The sequence below is a fragment of the Aphelocoma coerulescens genome, chromosome 17 (assembly GCF_041296385.1).
Source record: "Aphelocoma coerulescens isolate FSJ_1873_10779 chromosome 17, UR_Acoe_1.0, whole genome shotgun sequence".
Taxonomy (NCBI): domain Eukaryota; kingdom Metazoa; phylum Chordata; class Aves; order Passeriformes; family Corvidae; genus Aphelocoma; species Aphelocoma coerulescens.
In genome coordinates, this window is record NC_091030.1 from 8109549 (window position 1) to 8134084 (window position 24536).

Below are 24536 nucleotides of genomic sequence, written 5' to 3' on the forward strand. Positions count from 1 at the left end.
TTCAGCCCCTTCTTTGGTTTGTCCCCAATCCATATTTTTGCATTCCAAGTGAATGTTGCCAGCTGGGCCCTCGGAGGAGCCTCCAGCGCAGCTCTGCTCTCTGCTACGGCCGTCCTGCTTCCTTCTCTCATTCCCCTTCACCTCCCACAGCCCTGCCAGGCCTCCCCTGCTTCATTAACCCACCTTTCCCTGTGTTCATTAGGTGTTGCCTACCAACCCAGAGGAAAGCTGGCAGGTGTACAGCTCTGCCCAGGACAGCGAGGGACGTTGTATATGCACAGTGGTGGCACCTCAGCAGACGATGTGCTCGCGTGACGCCAGGACAAAGCAGCTGAGACAACTCCTAGAAAAGGTAATGCTTGGCCCCTTCTGGCAAAAGGGGTTTGGTTTGGTGAGGTAAAAACCTGAGCTGAGCCTTGGTTTCCAGGGAAGGCCCCTTGGGATGGGTTTTCCGTGCTGTAGTTGTCCCTGTGCGTGTAGTGGGGAATAATCAGCTGCAGGCAGGAGGAGAAATCTCTCAAGTGTTTTCTGAGAGGAAAGCCTGGCCTAAGGTCGAGGTAAAACTGCTGAGATCAAAGCACCAATATTGAACTGTATCTCTAAAAAAAAACCTAAAAAAATAAAAAAAATCCCCTTTTTTCATTCCGTTGGCACAAGCAGTGTCAAAGCAGCCTCAACAACAGGAGAGGAGAGAGAATTAAAAGCCCAAAGCCAAGCTTTGCTAGGCAAGGTGGTATTTAAAAGGTCAAGTAAAACCCTGCAAGCTGTTGCCATCAGGTAGCACAGAGATGACACTTAGTGCTTTTCTTCCTAATGCTGACATCCTCTTGATTAGTTTTTAATAGTCTGCTGTCCAAAAAGAGCAAAGAATCTCATTAGGGAAACATCCCCAATAATAAGAAATTTTCCAGATAACAGATTTCAGCGAGGAAATGCTGTTTCATGTGAAATTGTGCTCTTCTCTTGCAAAGCTGAGCTGGCTCCTGTGCTGGGTACAGAATTAAACCCCATGCCCTAATGCTATATTGGCCTGTGCCATGCATGACAAAAGAGTTTCCATCCTGCTGCTTTGGGGGAAGCTGCTGTTTTAATTCCCTATCACAATATTAAACCTCCACTTAACTGATTGCCCCATGTGCTGAGGGCAATAAAGCCAGCCAGGAAACATTCAGCCCTAAAACAATTCTTTGGGTTGTCAGAGGCTGCTAAAAATAATCCCACTCAAGCTTTTCTTCCTCGCAGCAATAACGCCCTGGGTGCATCTGCCTGAGAGGCAGCAGGATTTATCAACAGCTCACAGGGGTGTCCAAGAGCCACTGTGTTCCCAGAACTCCTCTAAACGAGCAGGATTTGACCCAATGCCATCTGCTGATGGGCAGGAGTTGGGAATGGGAGACCTGGGATAACATCAGGAGAGGGTGGAAGTGCTCGGTGGGGTTTTTTTTTAATGCAGCTTTCTGGCTGCCAATGGATAAAAAGTGAGGGAGGAGCAGGATTTCTGGGCATGTGTTCTGGGGTATGTTACCTGCCTGCTAATCTGTCTGCATCTCACTCCCACGCTAACCTATATGAAAAACCCCAAAATAAGGAAGAGGCTCTTAGTGCCAGACAGCTGATCTTGATGGAGGCTGAACTGATAATCCCTGTAGGAAAAAACAACTGCAGAGCAGAGCTTCCAGCTTCCCAGGAAGGATTTTAATCCTGGGAATTCCTTCCCTCAGCTGACATCCTAACCCTAGCTTTGTGAGGGGGGAAAATTGCAGCTCCTGGTTTCTCCCTGGCAGCAGAGGAAGCAGCACAAGGAGTTAATTGTGCTTAGATTTTCCAAGGAGCAGGCCTGAAGTCACCTGTGGCAATGATGAGGTGTTGCAAGGAATCAGCTGCATTTGTGTGTGTGCACAAAGCAATTACAGCACCTGCAGGGGAAATCTCCATGCAGAATCTTTTGGAATTTTGAAGTTCAGAGCTGCCATCCATCCATGCTGAGTTCACAGGGATGAGGATCTGTGCAGGAACTGCAGTTCCTGTGGCTGGGAACGAGTCTTGGGCATCCTGACAGGTTAAAGAGGGGAGGGGAGGGCAGCCAGGGCTGCTCACACTGCACAGAGTGTTCAGCCCATGGTTTGACACTCGAGGTGTCTGAGCTCATCCTTGGCTGGAGTACACGGAGTCCTTCCAGCCTTACATGTGTCAGGTGCTGAGCCCAGGCCTTGGACTGAGCCCAAACCAAGACATCACCTCAGTCCTGCTCATCAACAGATTAAGTTTGAGCTCCAAGTGGATATTTATTTATTTATTTATTTATTTCTTCCGGCCCTCTTATCGGGCAGGACTTCCCCCTCTGATGGTGAAACCATTTCTGGTTTCCTGCCAATCCTTCTTCCTCTTTGCCAGTGCTGATTCCCAGATTTAACAGTTCTTTTTGTTCCTCTGATAGTTGCTCCCAGGTGTGTACAGGGGGACAGTGGCATCTGAGCCATCACTCTGCCTTCCACAGACCTTATAAGATGAACTTTTCATATCCTGGACCATCAGCTGAGTCCATTTCTCTGCTGATTTTTCCCCTAGACCTTGAAAATCTCCCTCAAGATTCCTCTTGCTCTTGCTCCACCAGTTTATGCAGCTCCCCAAGGCTAAAGGTTCACCCCAGCTGAAACCCCAAAGCTGGGCTCAGAACAGCCCTTTTGGAGCTGGCCTGAAAGGCTGATCCACAGGGAAGCTTGAGCAGGGTTTAAACCATGGATTTGACCTAACAAACCTCACTGAGGTCACCAGGCCAATATTGGCTCTCTGTTAACTCTGGTTTAACTGTGATACAACTCCTTGTCAAACAGGATGACAAGAGCAGCACTGGAAGCTTCATTTGTATTAATTTCCTATTTCAACTGCTAAAAATAACTCTTTTCCCCCAGACAGCCACAGGTATCTGTCTCCCATTATCTTGGTGAAAATGAGCTTTCAGGCTGAGAGAGGAGGCAAAAAGCATTTCAGGCCATGTTTGAGGACTGCAACTGATGGATGGAGCTGAGGGAATTTAAGAGGCAGCATCCTTGGGCCTGAGTTCATTAGAGCACTTCTGTGCCCGCCTCAGCCTGAGCTCCAACAGGCTCATTGAAACCTAATCATGTGCCAAAGCACTTTGCTGGATCAAGGGCATAATATGCTAATGAGGGAAAACAAGCAGCTCCTCAGCTGCTGGAGCACATGAGGCTGTCAGGGATCAGGAGTGAGGGAGACTCATTCCCTACAAATCTGGCCCGGATCTTGCCTGATGGAAAACAACACGGGCAACAAATACCCACTCTGGGCTCGTAAAATCCACCCCAGAATAGCACAGCTGCTAATTTTAGGCATCTCTGTGTAGAGGCACGTGAGGAAGTTATTTTCCTCTGCTTCAGGGAGGAGCAGGAACATTCCAGAGGTGTTTGAGGGCAGCAGCTTGAGCGAGATGCTCTAAGAGCAGAGTCTCTCTCCCTTCCCACCACCTGAGAAAAAGCATAAGGAGCCCCCCAAAATCTTGCTCAGCAGACTCAGATATTGGTCTGTCATTAGAGAAATGCTCTTTTCTGATTATTTGCAGCTGGGGTTAGGCACTGGTGGAATAAATGAAATTAATTTCATATGAGCCCTACAAGTCATCCCTGTCTCTGGTCCTTGGAACGATCCTGCTGGGTAGATACAGCTCAACTCGAAGGATAGGCTGGATAACTGGGAATAAAAGTAGCTTGCCAGCCCAGCCATGCTTGTCTGAGGCTTCCCTTCTCCTGCCTCAGGGCACAGAGAGGTCTTCAAACTCCTCCACATCCAGCCCAGGTGAAATAACACCCACTGAGAGCTCACATTCCCTGGGGGAGGCAGAGCTTAATGGGAGCTGACCAGGCTGGGGCTGAGCTCAGGTTTGCTCTTTTCTCCTCCAAACCTGCCTTGCTCTGCTCTTCCCTGTTCCTCACACCTCCCTGAGCAGGTCCTGGGGGGGTCAGGATGGTGCTGGTTCATCTCTGAGGCTCAGAGACTGAAAATAGCTTCACCTTTGCTGAGGAACACTCTGGTCCCTGGAGCAGTTGTACAGAACACTCCAAAGGCTGTTGGCCTTTGCCACACAGGTCATCCATACATTTTTAAAAGATCCCTGTAATCGTTCCGGTGTCATCCTGCATGAGCAGCGGGCATTTTGATGGTTTTTCCAAGCTGGAGGTACCACAGTTGGCATTTGTCCTGCCGTGCCCTCGCTCTGCCACTCGAGGTAAGTCCCAGCCCCCCCCCAGCAGGATTTGCCAGAGGCAGTGTTGCACTTCCACCACTCCTTCCTTCCCCTTGCCAGCCCAAACGCGCTTGGCTGTGGCTCTTGGCTGGGGCACCCAGCGGGATGTGGCACCCGGGGAGCGGATCCGCGGGGACAGGGCTGGCTCCCGGTCGGGTTTGGCTCAGCCACCCACAGCTGAGCAGATTGGAAGCAGGCTGGCTCTAAAGCCAGGCCCTGACGCAGCAGCAGCAGCAGGCTGGGTGCCTGATTCACTTTCCCCACGGACGTCATCGCGGCGGTGGCACTGCTGGGGGTGACGTGGCGGTGGCAGGAGCAGCGCCCGTGGGCTGAGCCCCGTCACGTCCCCGCCGTGGGACAAACACATCCGGCCCCGCTGCAGAGCCCTCAAACACGGCTCAGTGCTCCGTGCTAAAGAGGCGCTGACGTCAGAGCTCCGTTCCCCCTCTCCCAGCCTGGAAAACAGGAGGGAATATCTTAATAAATCAGATGGCAGCCAACCTTCAAAATCAGGTCAGCCTCGCTGGCGTTTCCCTCCCCTCCTCACACCTCCAGCTCGTTTTCTCACAGTGAGCCCAGCCAAGCTCCTTGCATCATTCCCTTGGCGAGGCCAGATGGGCTCCAAGCGGGAGCCGCGGGAATGCGGCACCGCACGGCTCCGGAAGCCGAACCTCCCGAGCGGGAGGGCACCAGTGGGGTACCAAGCGTGCCCCGGTGCTTCCCGGCTTCAGGCTGCCCTCCCTGCCGCTGGGCTTGTTGTGGCAGGTGCTGTGTGAGCAGGCTGCTTGGGTAATGAAGTTCTGCTGGCTGGTGGTGAGGTTTGCGCTCACGAGGAGATGGAAATGAGCACCTGGGCAGGAGCTTTGCCTCGCAGCCAGGTGTGCTGCCATCACCTCTGAGCTCTCCTCAGGTGCCTCTCAGAGAGGCCAGCCTGAGTAATGCATTTTAACCTCAACTACACCCCTCATTTCCATGTGGGATTGCTGAATTCTTCTCTGCAGGAAAAAAAAAGTGTTTATGAGACGGGTTTTGCTGTGTTTTGGAGCACGGGGTCGTAATCTGGGAGCTGCTGTTGATGAAGCAGTAAATAATGCATGGGCTGATTGCCCTTTAGCTGCGCTGAGAGTGTGGAAAAGGTCAGCGTTGGGATGCAAGGGGGGCTGCCTCGCTGCTGGCAGCACCTTCTTAATGAGTCCCTTCTCATCTGACAGGTGCAAAACATGTCCCAGTCGATAGAGGTGTTGGACAGGAGGACTCAGAGAGACCTACAGTACGTGGAGAAGATGGAAAACCAGATGAGGGGACTGGAATCCAAATTTAAGCAAGTGGAAGAAAGCCACAAGCAGCACCTGGCAAGGCAGTTTAAGGTAGGTCTGATTTCCAAACTGCTACCGGAGCTGTGGCCAGGGAATTGTCGGGATGGGCACGGGACTGTGGCCCTGGTTCCCATCAGGGGACCAGCTGTGGGGTCCTTCCTGTCCAGAGCACAGCCAGATCCAGGTTGTGGCATCACATCCTCAGCCCTGCATATTCCTATAGGGTAAAAGGACAAACCTCCATGTTCCCACCCGAATAGGGCAGTGCAGGGTGAATCCATCAGGGGGGTCTGCAGGGAGACACCCGAGCTCCAGGTGAGCTCTGGGTGAGCTCTGGGTGAGCTCTGGGTGAGGTGGGTTCCCCTCTGTGGCCACGCCCAGCACCCATTTCTTGGGGAAGCCCAGGACCTGGGGCTCCCTTTCCATCCCTGCAGCAGGTGGCAAACCACAGCGGGCTGTCCCCAAAGCGCAGCTCCCCTGGGGGTGGCTGGAGACAGGAGTTCCTCAATCAAACATCACCCCCACCTGAAAAATAACCCAAAACCACAATTATTACAGCTGTCCTCAGGCTGGCAAGCTGCACATCTCCAGGAGTTTGTCCAGTTTTGAGCTAAAGGTGTTGGCAGCAGAGACAGCACCTTGTGATGGGTTCTGTGTGGTGTTCTGGTGCTGGGCAGAGGGGTAGCGGAGCTGCCAGCCTCTGGAATGCAGCTGGCACTGGGAGCAGTGGCCAAACCCTCAGGAAGTTGCTCGAGAACGAATGAAATTGCCAAAAAGATGTTCTGGGCAATATTGGAATCGTACATTTTAGCTGTGCTGTGGGTTAATAGATATGAAAAATCAAATGGAGAAGATTTTGGGTGGAATTTGGGGACTTTTCTGATCAGCCACCCAGCTGATTCCCACCCTCATTTGCAGGCAGCTGGCTGGTATTTTAAAGCAGATTTTTTTAATGCTAAATACTGAAATACCACAATTATCTCATAAAAAGCTGGGAAGATGGTTCTTAAAACTTTTCACCAACTCCACCTCCTCCGCTCCCCATCTCCAGTTACTGCAGGACCCTAAATTTAGCTCTGCAGTCTGGATGGAAAGACTTGAGCATGAGTTTCTTTTATTTAATTATTTATTTCAGTTATTATTGTTTTTCCCCCCCTCCCTGCCATCCTGATGAGTTTAACCCTCCCCATTGCCTGCCAGGGAAGTTAAAATGAAATAAAATTAAAGCATTCCCCACATGCAAAGCACAGGAGGAAAAAACCTCGTGGCTTAAATAGGAGGGGATGGATGGGAAGGAAGGCAGTGAGGCTGAGGAGCAGTTCCTGATCCTGTTCAGCCCCAAAAAGCTTCAGGACACAGGCAGATGTCACAGCCCTGGGTGCTGGGAGCGTGGCCACTGTAATTTGAGCAGCACCAGGGATTTTGGGTGTTCTAACACGCTTCATTAACGGGTAGGTGCATGCATATTAATGTCTACTCATTAGCTGCTGGAGCAAAGCATCTGCAACAAAATGCTGCATTCTGAGCCTTTAAATGAGAGAAAAAAAAAAAAAAAACACCAAAAAAAGAACCAAAAAAAAAGGAAAAAATTAATTTCTGCAAAATCCATCTGATAATGACTTTTGTTTTTCTGTTCCCCGCTCGAAACTAGCGAGGAATTTTTGTCTAATTTGCTGCCAAAGCAGCATTTGAAAGAACAGCCACAGCATTTTGTTCCTGCTAATGCCAGCATTAAACTGTGAGTGCTTTGGAGCTCTTGTGTTGGTTTTTTTTCTCTCTTTAGTGCCATAAGAGTATTTGTCTGTGAATGGCTATCTATATAAGGCAGGTTAGTGAGCTAGATCCTCAACAGTATTTCATTTTCTTGCTTACAGGGCTAACTAAAAAGCAAGTTTTTTCAATGCTGCAGTGACTGAAGAAGCAGTTCACTCCCATGTAACCATGAAAAGAGGGCCACAGAGCATTTTGCACCATGCATTGATTTTTTTGATTATTTTCCAAATTAGCACCATATCTCACTAAGGAACCTTGAACCACACAACCGAGATCTTCCTTTGCATGCAATTGTAGATGCATTTCATGAATAGTTTGAAACCCTTGTCAATGCATATATATCTTATTTTCTTTTATTTTTTGGAAAGAAAAAAAGAAAAAAAAAACAACAACTCTTTGTGTATGTGATCTGAAGCATGTAACCCTAAGATGTTGCATTCTAAAAATGACAAATAAAGGCCTTTCCCAAATATTTTGGTGTTCTGCAGCCTGTTTAATATGTTCTTGCCAAGACATCATTCGGACCAAAAATAATAATTGAACTAATTTTAATGCTAATAATTGTGGGATATGTGAACATTTCGCTCCCATAGGAAGCACCCAGGTCAAGGCAGAGTGTTGCAGATTTTTGCACGCATAGCACTGAACCGAGCTTATTTTAACCTTGCAGGCAATAAAAGCGAAAATGGAGGAACTTAGGCCTTTGATACCAGTGTTGGAAGAGTACAAAGCCGATGCCAAATTGGTATTGCAGTTTAAAGAGGAGGTCCAGAATCTGACGTCAGTTCTAAACGAACTCCAGGAGGAGATTGGCGCCTATGACTACGAAGAGCTTCAGAACAGAGTGTCAAATCTTGAAGAAAGGCTTCGTGCATGCATGCAAAAATTAGGTAGGCTCAGAACCACCATGGTGGCCCTGGCTCCAACACCACCGGTGCCAACGCACGCATCCCGGCCGGAGGCAGAGATGCCCCGCTGGACATCTGGTGCCGTGCCCGGCCTCAAGGGATGAGCTGCACACAGCCAGGGGCGATCCTGCCAAGAGTTACGCCACCAGGAGCATTCCTCCTGCGAGTAGTCCTGCCCAGGATTACTGGCAGGGGCAATGCTGCTCGTGGTGTGGGCGCTTCAGGATCCTGCCCCGGGAGCGGGCGTGTGGGCGGCGCTTGCATAAGTGGCAGCTCACACTTATGCAAAGCCAACACTTGCACCCCTTTTGCTTCTGCATCCCTGGACCTGGCCCGCCAGCAAAGGGCTCTGCTCGTGGTGGGGGGTGTGGGGCTGTGCAGGCTGTGCCTCGGTTTCCCTCGTTTCCCTTTCTTTTTTTTGCATCTTGACAGTCCCCCCGGAGCAGAGCATGACGGAGCTGGCGCGGGGGCGCGGCGCGGTCCTGCCCCTGTGCGGGATGCGAATCCTCCCTCTCCCGTTCCCTGAGGGAGCAGGGAGCCATTTCCATCAGGCTACTGCTAAACCACCAGGGATTCATCTCCAACCTCATTCAAAGGGTTTTAATTGACTGAAAGCCGTGGGGCTGTTGTGGGGAGACTCAAACCAAACCACGTGTTGCCAAACCCAGTGTGTGACCCCAAACACAGGGGGAAGGAGGAGGGCACCGCCTTCCACAGCTGCAAGGACTCTCTGCACCATTTGTTGGGCCAGCTCTGACTTGATTTAATTTCTCCTTCCATTATTGACTTTCTTGCTACGCCATTTAGATAATCCAAACACATTAACTGCTCTGCAGTCTATTTTGGTAGCACATACGAAATTACACTCTCAGGTAACTTCGTGGAAGATCAGATCTCTTCTGAGCACTTTATATCCTTGGCAAGGTAACACTTTGTTTCTCTCTCGGCTCTGCTGCTGGGGTTGCTTTTGCTTGTTTCTAGGTGCCTCCACACCTCTGTGAGCAGCCACCTCCCCTCTATTCCCCCTGCATTTCCACCCTGTGATTCCATGTAGGGATCCGTCCCTTGTAGGCTCCATCTCACTCAGAGAGTAAAATTCCCACTTAAATCTGGATTTGAACTACAGATCAGGCACCAGGATACCCCTGGGACAGGTAAAACCCCCCTGCCAAGAGAGAGATCAGCGTTTGATTTCTCATTAATTAACAAGCACAGGTGCCCCAGGTTTGGGATGAGAGCAGGACAGGCTGGGCCTTTCTGCCCCGTTCTGTTGTCCCTCCCCTCACCCCACAACGGTCCCAGGGAGGGCAGCAGGGTTGGGGATGGAGGGAAATTCTGACCTTACCCTCACCTGCTCGAATTTCCCCATGAAGGCTCAGGGGGGACAGGAATGAGCAGGGCTGTCATGACTTGGTCCCTAATTCCTGGAGCTTTATCAGGTGGGCACCGTGCAGGAATGAGAGAACTGCAGTGAGAAAGATAAGGAAGGGTGAACAGATAAAAGAGAAAGATAAGAAAGGAGAACAGGCCCAGGAGGGTGGGGTGGGACTAAGGGCACACAGAGACCTCCTGGCAGCGCCACAGCCCCAGCAAGGGCAGCTCTGCCCTGCAAATGGATCCTCTCATCCCGCCCCTGCTGAAGGCAGAGGTGAAGGAGGAGAAGCTGCCCAAAGAAGGATCCCCTTGCTGCACCCAGAGCCTTCAGCCCATCCCTTGAAGATGAGGAGGAGCTGTGGGTCATAGAGAGAGGGAGCAGGAGCAGGGATTTGAGACTTTAAACTCAGGGACAGCTCTTCAAACAAAGCCACCCTGGCCCCCACAGCCCCTGTGCAGCCAGGGAAGCTGGGACAATCCCCCCACAGACCCTGGGCAGGCTTTAAGGAGTAGCTCCCAAACCATTCAGGGCTCTGAAAAAATAGAACTTGCTCTTGGACTATTAACCCTTTCTACTCATCCCATCCTCTCATGCTCAGGTCCAGCTGGGACCAGTAGCCCAAATAAGAATGAAGCAGGTAGGGGTGCTGAGCTCTTGCAGGCAGCCTTGTCTAGCAACTTTTGGGTGGTTTTTTTAATCTTTTTGAGTCTTTAGCTGGGCTTTTTGGCTTCTCCCTGCCCTTGCTCTCTGTCTGTGACCGTGGGGTCAGGGCAGCTGTCTCGCAGCAGCCCTGGATGCTCGCAGAGGTGGGTTCTGTGCCTCACAAAGGTTCATCCCAGAGGATTTGCTGCTCACTCAGGAGGCTGATTTATTTGGTCACTTAAAAGCAACAGCACGGATTGAATTTCCAATGCTGTTTATCTCTGTGGCGTGTAAACCACTGGAAATGGTTGTTAATTTAGTTAAATTCAGATAACAGCCTTACAAATGCTTTGCTGCCACACAGTGAGGCCCTGATTGCTGAGGATTTTACTTTGCTGCAGGTTTTCTGCTCAGCTGGGCTCACTGATGTCTCAAGGAGCACGTTTTAGCTGGGATTTGCTGCTGCCCTGGAGTGTGTGTGCCCCAAACAGGGTGAGGGAGCTGCTGCAACAAGCACAGGCCAAGGGCAGGGGAGGGATGTGCCACATTCCCATCCAGTTCACCTCTCCCAGGAAGTTCTGACAGAGCAGCAGCCTTTTCCTTAGCCAAGGTCCTGTTCTGCATTTTGGGTTTCCTAAGCATTATTGATGGATCAATAGTGAAAACACTTCCTGACCCTGGCATGTGTGTGGAGGGAAAAAAGAAAATCAATAATGGCAGCTTCAATCTGTGTTTCTGTTTACACTCCTAAAGATCCCTATTGATACAGGGATTTTAGCCTTTCCATTAATGTTCCTAAGAGGAAGTGTAGGGGTTGTCACTCCTTGGATCAAGGGGGAATTTCACTCAGGCAGCACAAGCTTTCCCTGAGTCTTGGGAAAAATCCTGGTGTGGGAATGGGGATGGAGCCCCATCCCTGATGGTTTTGGGATGGGGTGCTCCTGGCCAGGCAACAGAGAGGCAAGATCCAGGCACAGCTCAGCTGCCACAGCCCCATCCCTGCTGTGGAGGGATTGGATTGGGATGGGGGATCAGTCCTTGGCTTCCTGGGAAGCCGGAGCAGGGAAAGGTCCCAGCTGTAGCAGCAGAGCCACGGAGCCCAGAAGGAGCTGGTGCTGGTGTGTGTGTGTGTGTGTGTTGGTGGAGGAGTTGCTGTGAGCTGCCAAGCAAGACCTGTGGGCAGGATCCGAGATCTGGAGCGGAGGTGTTGGCATCCTGGGAGGAGGGGAGCGCCCGGTTTCACCGGCGGGAGGGGAGCAGCACCCGATCCTGCTGGAAAATTCCTGAAGGAAGGGGCTCTGTGGGGATGCATTTTGTGGCAGGGCTGCAGGGGGGGCAGGACAGAGGCAGGTGGCTGGAGGGACACTTGGGAAGAGGCTGATTTTTGTCCTGGAAAAAGGACCTGAATAGCACTGGGCAAAGAGGAGTGAAAGCAGCTCCTCCGTGAGGCCCTAAAAGTGGCTCCTCACAGGTTTCCCGTGTCCTGGACTCCTGGGTGAGCACCAGGACATGCTTTTCTGTGGCACATTTGTCCCTGAGTGACCTGGAATACCCATAGCATCCCATCCTCCTGGATCCCACCAGGAGGGTGGGTTTGCAAGAGGCTCAGCTGCTGATATTCCAAGTGTGGTGTGAATCTCCTCAGGTGGGTGAGGATCCCAGGGGCTAGAACTGGCCACACCTGGGTGGCAAACCCAGGAAAGCTAAGCAGGGATCTTGAATCCATGTTAAATTCCCTCCCAGCAGCTTGGGATAAGTTTACACCAGGAGAGAGAACACGCTGCCCTGTGTAAGAACAACCCCCTTGCATTGCTGAGGAGCTGGGGTGTGTGTGCCTCTAGCTAAACGTGTAGGAGATGTTGCAAGCAACGCTGCTTTACCCTTATCAGCTGCTGCTGCTTTTTTTTCTTTTTAAACTATTTTTTTTAAATCAATGGGCTTTTATACAATGCTCCTCTCCAGGGAAATGGGAGGAAGAGATAAAAGTGACAGCAATGTAGGGCTGCGATAATGGAAGGCAGCGCTGAGCAGATCTGGGATTAGGGGAAGGCTGGACCCCTGTGAGACATTAAAATCTGTTCTTTTAACCCATTGCATCCTTTCTCCAGTACTTTGCTCTCCCTCTGAGCTGAGAGGTTTGGAGTGCAGCAGGCAGGAGGGCAAATTCCTGTGCCTCGTGTGTCAGGAAATCTCTGCTTTTTGGTGGCATCTCTCGTTATCTGCCTGGGTCTGGAGGCTGTGGGAGCACTGATGGTCCCCTTGGTCATGACCTGCTGGTGCACATCAGGAGTATCTTCATCTGTTTTCTGCCCTGGGCTAAGGGGATCCCTTTGGCCACAGCTCAAAGCTGGGGCAGGTGGATGTGTCTGATCAGCAATTAAAATGCAGGTGAGAACAGGCTAAGGAGAGAGGCAGCTGAGAGAGATTGCAGAGTTCTGGAAACACTCAAGGTCTCAAATCTATGATTCTATGAAGGTCAGGTTGGACAGAGCTCTGAGCAACCTGATCTGCTTGAAGACATCCCTGCTCATTGCAGGGGGTTGGACTAAACGACCTTTAGTGGTCCCTCATAACAAACCATCCTATGATTTTAATTGGTAATTTGGAGCAGGCTGACCTTGCCCTGAGCTGGCAGAGCTCTCCCTGTGTTCCAGCAGCACCTGCAGGGGCTCCCACCTGCAGCCCAGCCCTGGGTACCGCTGAGCAAGTACCGCAGTGCTGCCCGCCACAGCACCCAGAGCAGCTTCTTCACCCCAGCACTGCCACCTTCCCCTTCCCCAGCTTGCCAGAGGCTTCCACATCAAAAAGGAGAAGTTAGAAAACACCTCCTCAACTTCAGGTGCTGGCTGTCCCCCGTTGCCTCTGCCCTGAGCTTGTCTTGCTCAGGACCAGCTCTGCCCTGGATGTGTCTGGGGTTTAAATGAGCTCTTCCTACCCAACAGGACATCCCCCACCAGCCCCAGTCCCTCCTGAGGTGTTTTCATCTCCTCACCTGTCCCTCCTCACCGCACACGCGTTCAAATGTTGGTGAGGCAGGGAACCAGAGTGGCAGCTTTGCTGAAACTTGGGGATGGTGTTGGGAAAAGGAACTTGGATGTGGCTGCACCTTCCGAGCTGAGGCTGCAGCGTTGCAGAGCAGGCTCCTATCCGTGCTCGGGCCCAGAGGGGGGCTGGGGACAGAGCCAGGGGTGGGAAACGAGCTGGAGGAGAGGTGCTGCTGTTTCCCCTCTTATTTAGGGCTTGAAAACCCAGCGAGGCGCTGAGCTGGCTCCCTGAATTCAGCAGACGTGGAGCACCTGAGCGTGCCTCAAACCTGGCTCGCAGCGCTCCGCCGGTGCCCATCCCTGTGGTGGTGAGGCTGAGTCTGGCAGGATTCCCGGGGCAGCTGCTGAGGGATCCTCGGGACGCTCCCACCTTCATCCTGCTGCGTTGGGGTTCCTGTCCCAGAGCTGGCTGGTGGATCCATCAGCGTTTGCTAAGTGTGCAACCCGAGAGGGAGCAGGGAAAGCGGCTGCTAAATGACCTTTGCAGGGAGGGGATTTTTATTGTGTGCCATTTTCCACCTTTCTCTTTTCTCTCCTCCGCATAACCTCTAACAAGCGCACGTTTCCAGCAGGGCTGGAATAGGCACGGCTGCCTTTTTCTCTTGGCTGCAGCCGCTGGGTCAGAGCGGCGACGAGCAGCAGCTCCTGGGCTCGTTCCTCCTCCGGGCTGCTCGGCCCTGGCTCGCTGCTCTCATTCTCAATTCTGTGACATTCGCAGCTCCGGCTGCTTCAGCAAAGCTCCTTTTCTTGGGGACAGCGATGAGGACAATTGTCACCAAGAGGCGTGAAACAAACAAAAGCATCCCACACTTGTTCCTGACCTAATCCCCCGTAATTAAACCAACCCTCAGCAGGGCAGAGCCGTGGGCACAGCGGGGTGGGTGGGACTGGCTCCCGTGCCCCTCACGGGGCTGATGTGGTGCTCACCAGCCTTCCCCTCTTTTCCAGCCTGTGGGAAGCTGACGGGAATAAGTGACCCGATCACAATTAAAACCTCGGGCTCCCGGTTTGGATCGTGGATGACGGATCCTCTGGCTCCCGAGGGAGAGAACAAGGTAAGGGTGTGACAGCGTCCTGCCTGTGTCCCAGCAGTGTGGCTGAGGACAGTGAACACTCCTCACAGCCCAGATCGTGCCCTGGGAAACCTGGGGAATGTCCTCATCATCCCACAGGGCTCTGCTGGCAGCGGGAAGGGGCTGAGCATCCCCAGGGAGGGAGGATGAGGAGAAGTTGAGCAGCCCCTGCAGTGGTCCGGTTCCTGGGCAGGTGAAACTCATTGCAGTGATGAGAGTTCACGGGCTCAGAATTGTCACCACAAGGTCTGCATGGGGAAAAAAAATCAAGTATTGGGTTTCTAATCTGTGTTTAGCAGCCAGGAGGGAGCTGGGGCTGAGCAGAGGGACCCGTGGTCCTGGTCCCTGCTGCTCTTCTGCTGCCAGTGCCTCTGATAATGTCATCTGCCTGCATTTGCCCTCCATCCTCCACCCTCATTGTTGTGAGGAATTAACTGACTGCAGCCAGAGAGAGAGATTTGTTTTGCTTTGTTTTGGTCTCTTTTTTTTTTTCCATTCAGACCATTCAATTTTGATCCCAAGGAGGTAGGAGGCCAATAACTGGCTGAAAATCAATCCTGGCTCCCCATGACTGATGGAATGGAAAATATCTCGAGTGTTTGCCGAGGATTTGCAGGCAGCAAAACAAAACAAAAAGCACAAAGCTTGGCTGCCTGTAATTCCCTCCTGCATGCAGCATCCCTCAAAGGATAAAGGCACCGGCAAGGGCTGGATCAGGGCACCTATTCTGGGAGCTGTGCCCTGGCATCAGCTCTGTAGCTAAGAGAGGACGAGGGATGCTCTGGAGAAGTCACCCCTGGGTGGTTTCTTTGAAGGTGACTTGAGTTGTCCCCTCCAGCAGCCAACTGGCTGGCACTGGTTCCCCAATTCAACACCTCCATATTTTACGGTTATTAAGCAAAATTTCACTTCCAGCCTAAATAAAACCCTGCTTAGAGGTGAGGTGGGGAGGTTTTACCCACATCACGTCTCGTTTTGCTCGAGAGAGGGGACAGAATTGTCCCCTTCAGGCTGTGTTTGCTGCTTCCCCTGGCACTAAGATAATTTTCAGCTGAAGCTGGTGGTTCAGATCCTCCCGACTCTTCAGAGATTTTTGTCTCAAACCACTATTTTTTGATATGTTTTTAGCCATGCCTTTTTCTGCCGTGCATTTTTGTTGTACGAGTAGGCTGTGAGCTGGAGCTGAAGCCTCCCAAGCCTCTCTGTGTATTTAATATATAAAACCTGCTGGGAATTTCATTAGGAACACACCATTAAGGGAACTTCATTGGCTGCTCAGCAGAGTGGCAAAGTGGGGATGGGCAGAGGTGGGCAGTTTATCATCCCCTGAGCCCCAGGAGGTGTTTGGTGCTCGTGTGATCATTTGTTCATGTCATGAAAGCACAGAACACAACTGGGGGAGGTTTGTGAGCCCCGGGGGAGCAGCAGGTGGATGCTGAGAGCTGGGATTGCTGTGTGTGGACAGGAGGAGGCTGCTCAGAGCCAGCTGCTGTGATGGGACACGGCTCATCCATCAATCGCTGCTTTTCCAGACCTTGGAATGCTGTTGGGTCCTGCAGCCCCTGTGTGGTGACACAGGGCTCTGCTGGGCTTTAAAAACAGAGCACAACATGTTTGCACGTCGAATTCTTCATACCAGATCATGAGGTGGGAGCAGCAAAGAGACAGCCTGGATGTGGATATTTTTCCCCCTCTGATTTCCCAAGCTGGTTCAGTTGAAGGCAGGTGTTTCATTTCCAGCTCTGGGTGTTCTCTGGTGCTTTGCAGCCACCCCCAAACCCACCAAGGGTTGGGGCTGGGGGCCAGAGCCATTTGCCACATGCCCATTCCCCACCTCTGCAGGTTTTCCAGGGAGGTAATGCTGGAAGGCTGAAATTCCCTACAAAGTTTTTGGAGACCCCATTTGACTTCCCAAAGGCAGCAGCCAAATGTTGGGCTGTCCTTCTCAGAGACTGATGATCACACTCCAGACACGGAGCTGTCACATTTTGCAAGGGGTTTGCAGAAGAAATCTGCACTACATCACCCAAATCTGCAGCCTTAAAGGCTTCCCTCTTGCTAAATTTACCTTTTCTCCTTCCTAAATTTACCTTTTCTCCTTCCTAAATTTACCTTTTCTCCTTCCTAAATGGCTCTTACAGAATGCAGCTCTCTCATTTTCAGGCAGCAACTGCATCCAGAATGTCAGTGGCTGGCTGGATATTTCTCGTGGATATTAACTGCACAGCTTGGTCATTTGCCTCGGAATTGGTTTCATATAACAAAAGCTTTTTTTTTTTTAAGGAGTCTAGACAGTGTCCCCAGTGAACTGGCACTTAAATGATGATCTAAAATCTCTCCCCAATCTACCCAGAGCAAGATTTAGATGTCTTTGTCTCTTATATTTCAGCAGCCTTGCTTTAAGCTTTTTGATGCAGCAGTGTATGATTTTTAAACCAATATGGACTTTTTGCCTGAATTTGCCTGACAATGAGTGATTGCATCCCTCGCTCCCGCATTCCAAATTAATGGAGTTGTGCACAGCAGCTGCTGGAATTTACTGAGTGCCACCTCGGGAAACAAAAGCAGCAGTGACAGAAAATGTGGGTTTAGCCAGGGAAATGCTGCTAATTGCCCTCGGGAAGGAAGGATGGTGGCAGTGGTTCAGCATTCCCAGGGGAGCATTTAAGCCAAGGAGATCCCAGGTTATCCCCCAGGGAAAGCTTTGCTGTTCGGTTGATTTCTTAGCTGATTTGGGGGTCCAGAAATTGGGGTTATTTCTGGGTGTAGGTGACAGATGTTGGCTGGATTCAAGGCCAGATTGGACGGGATTTGGAGCAGCCTGGGCTGGTGGAAGGAGTCCCTGGCAAGGGTGGGACTGGATGAGTTTTAAGCTCCCTTCCAAACCATTTTGTGACAATTCCATGATTCCTGGCTGTGGATTTCTCTCCCAGCCCAGTTTTTGGGATGATTCCTAACCCCCCCCCCCCCCCGTGTTTGTGTTGTCCAGGTGTGGTACATGGACAGCTACCACAACAACCGCTTCGTCCGGGAGTACAAATCCATGGCGGATTTCATGAACACCGACAACTTCACCTCCCACCGCCTCCCCCACCCGTGGTCAGGCACGGGCCAGGTGGTCTACAACGGCTCCATTTACTTCAACAAATACCAAAGCCACATCATCATCAGGTTCGACTTGAAAACGGAGACCATCCTCAAGACGCGCAGCCTGGACTACGCCGGCTACAACAACATGTACCACTACGCCTGGGGCGGCCACTCGGACATCGACCTCATGGTGGACGAGAACGGGCTCTGGGCCGTCTACGCCACCAACCAGAACGCCGGGAACATCGTCATCAGCAAGTTGGACCCCAACACCCTGCAGAGCCTGCAGACCTGGAACACCAGCTACCCGAAGCGCAGCGCCGGCGAGGCCTTCATCATCTGCGGCACCCTCTACGTCACCAATGGCTACTCGGGCGGCACCAAGGTGCACTACGCCTACCAGACCAACGCCTCCACCTACGAGTACATCGACATCCCCTTCCAGAACAAGTATTCCCACATCTCCATGTTGGACTACAACCCCAAGGATCGGGCTCTCTACGCCTGGAACAACGGGCACCAAATCCTGTACAACGTCACCCTCTTCCACGTCATCCGCTCCGACGAGTTGTAGCCCGGCCTTGGTTAGAAACTGGGTTTAGGGAAAAAAATAAATAAATAGAATAAGAGTGAAAATTTAAAAGGGAAAAAATAAATAAAAAGGGAAAAAAAAAGGGAGAAACTAATTTAAAAAAAAAAAAAAGCTCATAAGGAAACATACTTCAGATAAGTAAATATATAAACAGCTGCCAAAATTAAGACCAAGGTCATGGAGGATTACCCAGCATAAACCTGACAGATCAGCATTACCTCTACATTTCTAGAAGTCTGGCCCTGTGTTATAGACTCACGAGTAACCATGTACTTGCAGCTGGAACTGCACTCAGAGAACCACTTCAGTTTGGGGTTTTGTTTTGTTTCTGTTCCGATAGCAAACCTAGAGTACATCCTCAAGCAGTAAGGCAATGACTGTTGGAAGTTCACCCTCGGGAGCCTCGCTCTCCTCCGTGTGTGGGTTGCATGGACATTCCCCCGGCGCCACGGGCAGCTGTGATGGATGTGTGGAAAGGAAAAGCAGGAAAAGCTGACCCGTGAGGAGCTCTGGCTGTCTCAACAAGACCTATCACAGGTTAGTTTTCTTCGCCTTCCATTGCAGCTACTGTCTCTCTCAACTGTGTTCTTGTCACTTAGATTAACTGTGCTGAGACCCGAAGTAGCTCATGGATCTGTGTCTTAGTAACTTATTAAACACGATGGTTTAAGTATGTATTATGAACAAGTTGTTGTACCCATATTGTTTGAACTTATGTATTCAGCAGCTATATTGTATAATGTATGTCTGTTATTTACCAGAGGTGGCAAAACTTTGTATGTCCAGTTTATGCAATGAATGTTGTAAATGCAATGATGTAGTTTGGATTTAATAAATGATGGTTCTTTCGTTTCTAAAAAGGCAAAAAAAAAATAAAAAATAATAAAAAAAAAGATATCAGTGTTCACCCTTATACACAGGTAACCAATTTCATGTTGATAATTACAGGAATATTCTCTTACTGTTATACTATCTGCATAGCATTATGGTGGTTGGAAATCGCTTCCGTGGAGATTCTGTGGCAGCAGATTCCCATGGGAAGCTTTGTTTATGGAAGTGTGAAGGTAATTAATTTTTTTTAAGAGGAAAACTTTGTACTATCCACAGTTATCTAAGGAACAATAAAACTATTAGGAGACTTCCCTGCTTTGTTTGTTGTCTTCTCTGTGTGAGCAAGCGAGGGAGGGAGAACAGGAATTTTTTGGGGTAAATGCTGAGCAACCATCCTGAGTTTCCTTCCAGGGAATATTTCCTGATGTGTAGCTGGGGCTGGGGGTTGGGAGGATGGAGGGTTGGCTTTCTGCTCCATAAGGATTCCCTTCCCATTTTCATCTGGAGCAGGCCCTGCTTCAAGGAGATAAAATCCTGTGGCTGCTCCTGCTGTGGGCAGGGTCCGGCCACCCCCTCAGGGACTGACAGTGTCTGGTGTTGCTGCCACAACAGGAGGAAATCTCATCATCTGTCACCTTCATTGGAGCTGGAGACACCACTTTGGACTGCTGAGTGCAGCTGCATCCCATTTCTTCTTGGATTCTTGGAGTGCTCCCCACCCTGAGTTTGCTACAGGCTTGTGCAGGTAAAAATCTCCTTCATTTAACTTATTCTAAAGAGTGACTGGGGGCTGGGTGCCCAGCACGATCTGCCCTCCTGCTTCTGCCAAAGCAGGGCCCTCGCAGGGCTGCAGGATGCTCATCTCCCTCTGGTGTGAGATGTGGGGTCTCACCTCTCTCTGCTGTGAGATTTGGGGTTCCATCTCCCTCTGGTGTGAGATGTGAGGTCCCATTTCCCTCAGGTGTGAGATTTGGGGTCCCATCATCTCTCTGGTGTGAGATGTGGGCTCTTCTCTCTCTCTGCTGTGAGATTTGGGGTCCCATCATCTCTCTGGTGTGAGATGTGGGCTCCTCTCTCTCTGCTGTGAGATTTGGGGTCCCATCTCTCCCCTGCACCCCCAGGAGAACAATATTTAGCAATTCCCACTCCAACCAGCTCCAGGTGAAGGAACAGCACCTTTCCTGCCCTCCCAGGGAGCCCCCTGAGCTGGATCTCGAGGGCAGCAGGGGCATGGTCCCTGTGCCAGCTGCAAAGGCCTCGCTGGGGTGCGGTGAGATCCCTGTTGCCTCTTCCCCCACAGAAGTGACCATGTTTAGCACCACCAGGAATGACAATTTTTCAGCCAAGTGGCCCAATGAGGCTCAGCCTTTGGACTCAGCAGATGGATGGTTTAGGGCCCTGGGAAGGAGCAGGGATCACCAAGGTCAGGAAATTGAATATCAGCAATTGGTGTTTGCTGCAAGCTGCACATATGGATTTCAACCTCTCGGCCTTTGCAGCAGTTCCCTGCTGGGCTCTTCAACAGGAGGAGGGAAAAGGGGAAAAAATACCAGTCTAATGTGGTTTCTCAGAGCTGGATTAAACCACAAGCACCGAGCAATCCTCGTGGTGAAGGTGTTCCAGGCAGTTCCACGGGGCTGAGAGGCTGCCCCGTGTCAGCACTGCTGCTCTCACTGAAGCCTTGGCTGGATGCAGAATGGGGACAGCTCTCTGAGGACTCATTCCTCTGCTACACTCCGTAATTCCAGCACTTTGGACTGCCAGGTTTGGGGAGAACTTCACTATTTAGCTGTGGTTTTCCCCCCAAGAAGTTCAAAAAGAGGAGCTGGAGACCCATTGTGCAATTGGCAGCAGTATTGATCCTCGACAGGCAGGAGAAATCTGTTAAGCCAAAAAGCAGGAAGGCACCTGCAGTCATTTCTATTTAATTAATGTATTTCTTCAGTGCAAACTCACTGAAGGGCAGCACACTGGTTTTGTAAGGGTTAGAGCTGGACCCAGGGATGCTGCAATCGATGGGACAGAGGCTGATGATAGCACCAGGGCTTTGCACTGGAGCTGCTCCTGCCCAGCTCCTCGAGGGCTTCAGGGTGGAAAAGTAGGTGGGAATTCTGGCTGTACCACGTGCTGGATTGCTTTTTGGTGTGGTTTATCGTCCCCACAGCCAGGCTTGGTGTCCTCTGTCCTAGGAGGTGTTCTAATGAAGAGATGGTTCCTCTCCAAGACCTCTGCAGGTATTCACAGAGTTTGCCCCAGCCAATGTGTCCAGTTTTGGGGAGAGGTTTCAGGCAGAAGCACAGCACACGGCAGGGCACCACTGAAACCTGCACAGCCCACCCAGGCACCCTGCCACAGCAACACCACCCCGTGCCAAATTCCCCACAGTCAGCGTGGTCATTAGACAGGAGTCGAGGACAAAAGAAGACGCCTGCTTCACAACATCGATCTGCAGAAATAAATCGAGTTACAGAAAGGCAAAATAATGCTGTTTGCTTTAGGGCACGGCTACATTTAGATTCTAATTTTCCCAGTGCAATTCATTTAAGACAAAGGCTCCGCAGCACAAAATGTCCTTGAACGCAGCAGAGCCGGAGCAGCTCCTGTGTAACACGGACCCAAAGTTAATGAGATGAGAGGAGTGCTTTGAGGGGTGTACCTTTGTCCTATTTGCCTGCAGTGTGATATTCTATAAATGGATGCCATATGGCCGTACACTTAATGGTATGGATTAGACTGGGAGTGGATGAGCCACTCAAAAGCAAGAACGTCCCAGAGGATTGCTTTCTATAGCCTGTGACTTAATGATTTGATGCACGAGGCTTGTTGGTCCAAATTTAGTCCTGGGAGTCAGTGAGCTGCTTCAGAGGAACATCTGACCATAGTTCTGTGTGTTTATGTGTCGTTCATGTTTGCCAAGGTATTCCTTGGGAAGCCCTGCTCCAGGGGTTTGGGAGGCCTTGCTGCAGAACCCAAGCTGCTCCCAGCCCCACCAGCGGAGTCCCAGCTCCATAGCTGGGATGGATTGGATGGAGAGGGGATTTTATGAATGACAAGACAAGGGGGAATGGCCTAAAACTGAAATAGGGGAGATGTACATGAGATATTAGGGAGAAATTTCCCCCTGTGAGGGTGGGGAGGCCCTGGCACAGGGTTCCCAGAGCAGCTGTGGCTGCCCCTGGATCCCTGGCAGTGTCCAGGGCCAGGTTGGACGGGGCTTGGAGCAACCTGGGACAGTGGAAGGTGTCATCCTGGCTTAGGATGATCTTTGTGATCTCTTCCAACCCAACCCATTCCATTATTTAATTTTGCCCTCATCCTGAGTCAGAGGGACCAGTGCCCTCCAGCTGGGTGACACCTGCCTTGGGATGAAGGGGGCACCTGATGGGATCTGCTCTCGTTCCTACACTTCACCAAGCCTTGGGTAGGTCCTTCCCTACCCTTGGCTCTGATCCATCCCCCTTCCCTGGAGCCCTCAGCCCATCCCAGGGGATCTTGCCTGGCTCAGGGCTAGTGCAGGTTTGGGCCTTGAAATGCAGCTCTGGGCCATGAAATGCAGCTCTGGGCTGTGAAGTGCAGCCCAGAGCTGCTGGAACACTTCCCCAGCCTGTCCCAGGAGTTAAATGAAGCTCACTCAGCACCTGGCCTAGAAGCCAGGCACAAACCCTGGCCGTTGCTTAGCATCATCACAACTCTGAGAGCTAAACATTTCCCTTTCTTCCTTTGCTGTTACTTCCCTGACCTTCATTAGTTCTGCAAGCACTGAGTGCTGAGCCCATATGGAGACAGTTATCATAAAATACTGAATCCTGGCCCCTTAATTAGCTCCTCATTATCTGAGAGCTCCATATTGAAGCATTAAGAACTTGCGAAGCAATTTGTTGAGTTTCCAATTAAAACTTTTTCGAATTGTTGAGCCCCTTTAATACTTTGTGTTTACAAATTGCCTTGGACCCACACCAACGCACACATTTCCTTCACTGGGGAAATACAACCGAGGAGCTGACGGTTATTAGCATAAAACCCCGGGTTTCAATAAAGTCATAAACCGTGTCAGGGAGGCTGCTCTTTTTGTACCTGATACAATAGAGATGCTTCTGAATGAGTGAAGAGGAGTTAGAATCATTAAGAGGGCAATTAGAGGCTGATTTCCTAATAACTCCACTCTCACAGCACTGTAACAACAAATGTACCCATCCCTCGTTATATTAATTGACCTTGGATGTGCTCCTGCCTGTTGACAGGTCCTGGGACCCTCTGTTCCAGCACATTGCAGGCTCAGGACCATCCGGAATAAGTAAAAGCCAGATGGGCATGGATTATATTCCATGGATCACACGAGCTGGGAGCTGGAGGAGTGCAGCTGCAAACACAGGAGAGGAATTGGGTCTTCTGTGAAGCACAGATGGGTCCATGGCCGGGTTTACCGTGGTGGCCAAAAATCTGAGGAGGTGAGTGACCACTTGACAAGCCCAGGGATGAGCTCTTCCTAAAATCTGCAGAGAAGGGGAGCAGCTGTGGTTCTGCCAACCTGAAGAGGGATTAAGGGATGTGCTGAAAACCTCTCAGATGTGGTTCCTCAGACTTTCGCAAGGGATGGCAGCGTTCCCATCACATCCGTGAGGATAAAGGAGGGATGCAGCAGAACAGGCACCAGCCCTCACCCCAAACAGCTTCTTCCTCCTGAAAAACAGGGCTGGGAAGAAGAAATTCATGGCTGGTAGGAGTCTGCTGTGTAACCACCACGGGAGGACAGAGAGAAGGGGCTTTGGGGTGTGGCAGAGCTGTGCCAAAACCCCACGAGCTACAACCTGAGCTGGGCTTTTGTTCTCAGCCCGAGCGGAGCACTTGTGATAATACAGCGCTGATCTTCCCTGGGATGCTGTAAAGCCGGGAGCGGATCTGGATTGAACGTGTCATTTGTATTCCCACGCTGGTTTTGAAGCAAATCTGTCAAATCAAACCAAAAAAAGGAACAAAAAGAGGAGTGATTGCATAAGGAACTGCCTGGGCTGGCAGCTGAGGTCACTGATGGCTCCGTGAATTTGGTGTCCTCAGGGACAGGTCTGGGACAGGGAGCAGCATCCCAGACCAGCAGCTGGGACCTCTCCATAGGTTTGTCCAGAGTCTGCTGCTTCCTGTTGGTCCTCAGCATCCTGACAGCTTCGGGAGTGAATCAGCTCCATCTCTCCAGACAAGGGCTGAGCTTTTTCTCACCCTCCTCCTGCCTTTTTGATCTGGCTTTTAGAGAACCTCCTCACTCTGAGGAGAATCTTTCCATTTATCCCATTTTGGCGCTTTCTGAGCTACCAGAAAAGGCGTCTGCAGGCAGAGCAGCACCGTGGGCCCTTCCTCAAACACTCACAGAGGCGAGGGGCCTTGGGGAGAGGAAACACAGATCTGCCATCTGTGGCAACTCAGCGCTTACCAGTCATTCTGCACCGCGGCACTGTCACTCGGAATTGAACGTTGCTTCCTCTCCGTGGCCTGAGCAGCCTCCAATTCCCATCAAATTGGCCCTGGCATTCCCTAATAAAACAGACACCCTGTGGCTGCACGGGCCACTCAGAGGGGCCAGGGAGGTCCCCTCTGGAGGGAGGCGTTCAGTTAATTCAAGTTTGATTGCGGTTCTGC

The 24536-nt window shown here is 51.1% G+C and overlaps 1 protein-coding gene across 3 annotated transcripts in view; it reads left to right on the plus strand.

Moving 5' to 3' along the window:
* Nucleotides 1–19216, plus strand: part of OLFM1 (olfactomedin 1) — a 32258-nt gene extending 13042 nt beyond the window's left edge. For 2 of the 3 annotated variants that reach the window (XM_069031780.1, XM_069031779.1), the window contains exons 2-6: nucleotides 203–352; nucleotides 5473–5628; nucleotides 8021–8240; nucleotides 14268–14374; nucleotides 17382–19216. In XM_069031780.1, the coding sequence (XP_068887881.1) occupies nucleotides 203–352; nucleotides 5473–5628; nucleotides 8021–8240; nucleotides 14268–14374; nucleotides 17382–18056 (1308 nt within the window). In that variant the 3' untranslated portion in view covers nucleotides 18057–19216. Of the gene's footprint in view, nucleotides 1–202; nucleotides 353–1556; nucleotides 4244–5472; nucleotides 5629–8020; nucleotides 8241–14267; nucleotides 14375–17381 lie in introns of those variants that run through there. The other variant, XM_069031781.1, reaches the window with a different exon arrangement.
* Nucleotides 19217–24536: the final 5320 nt, after the last annotated feature.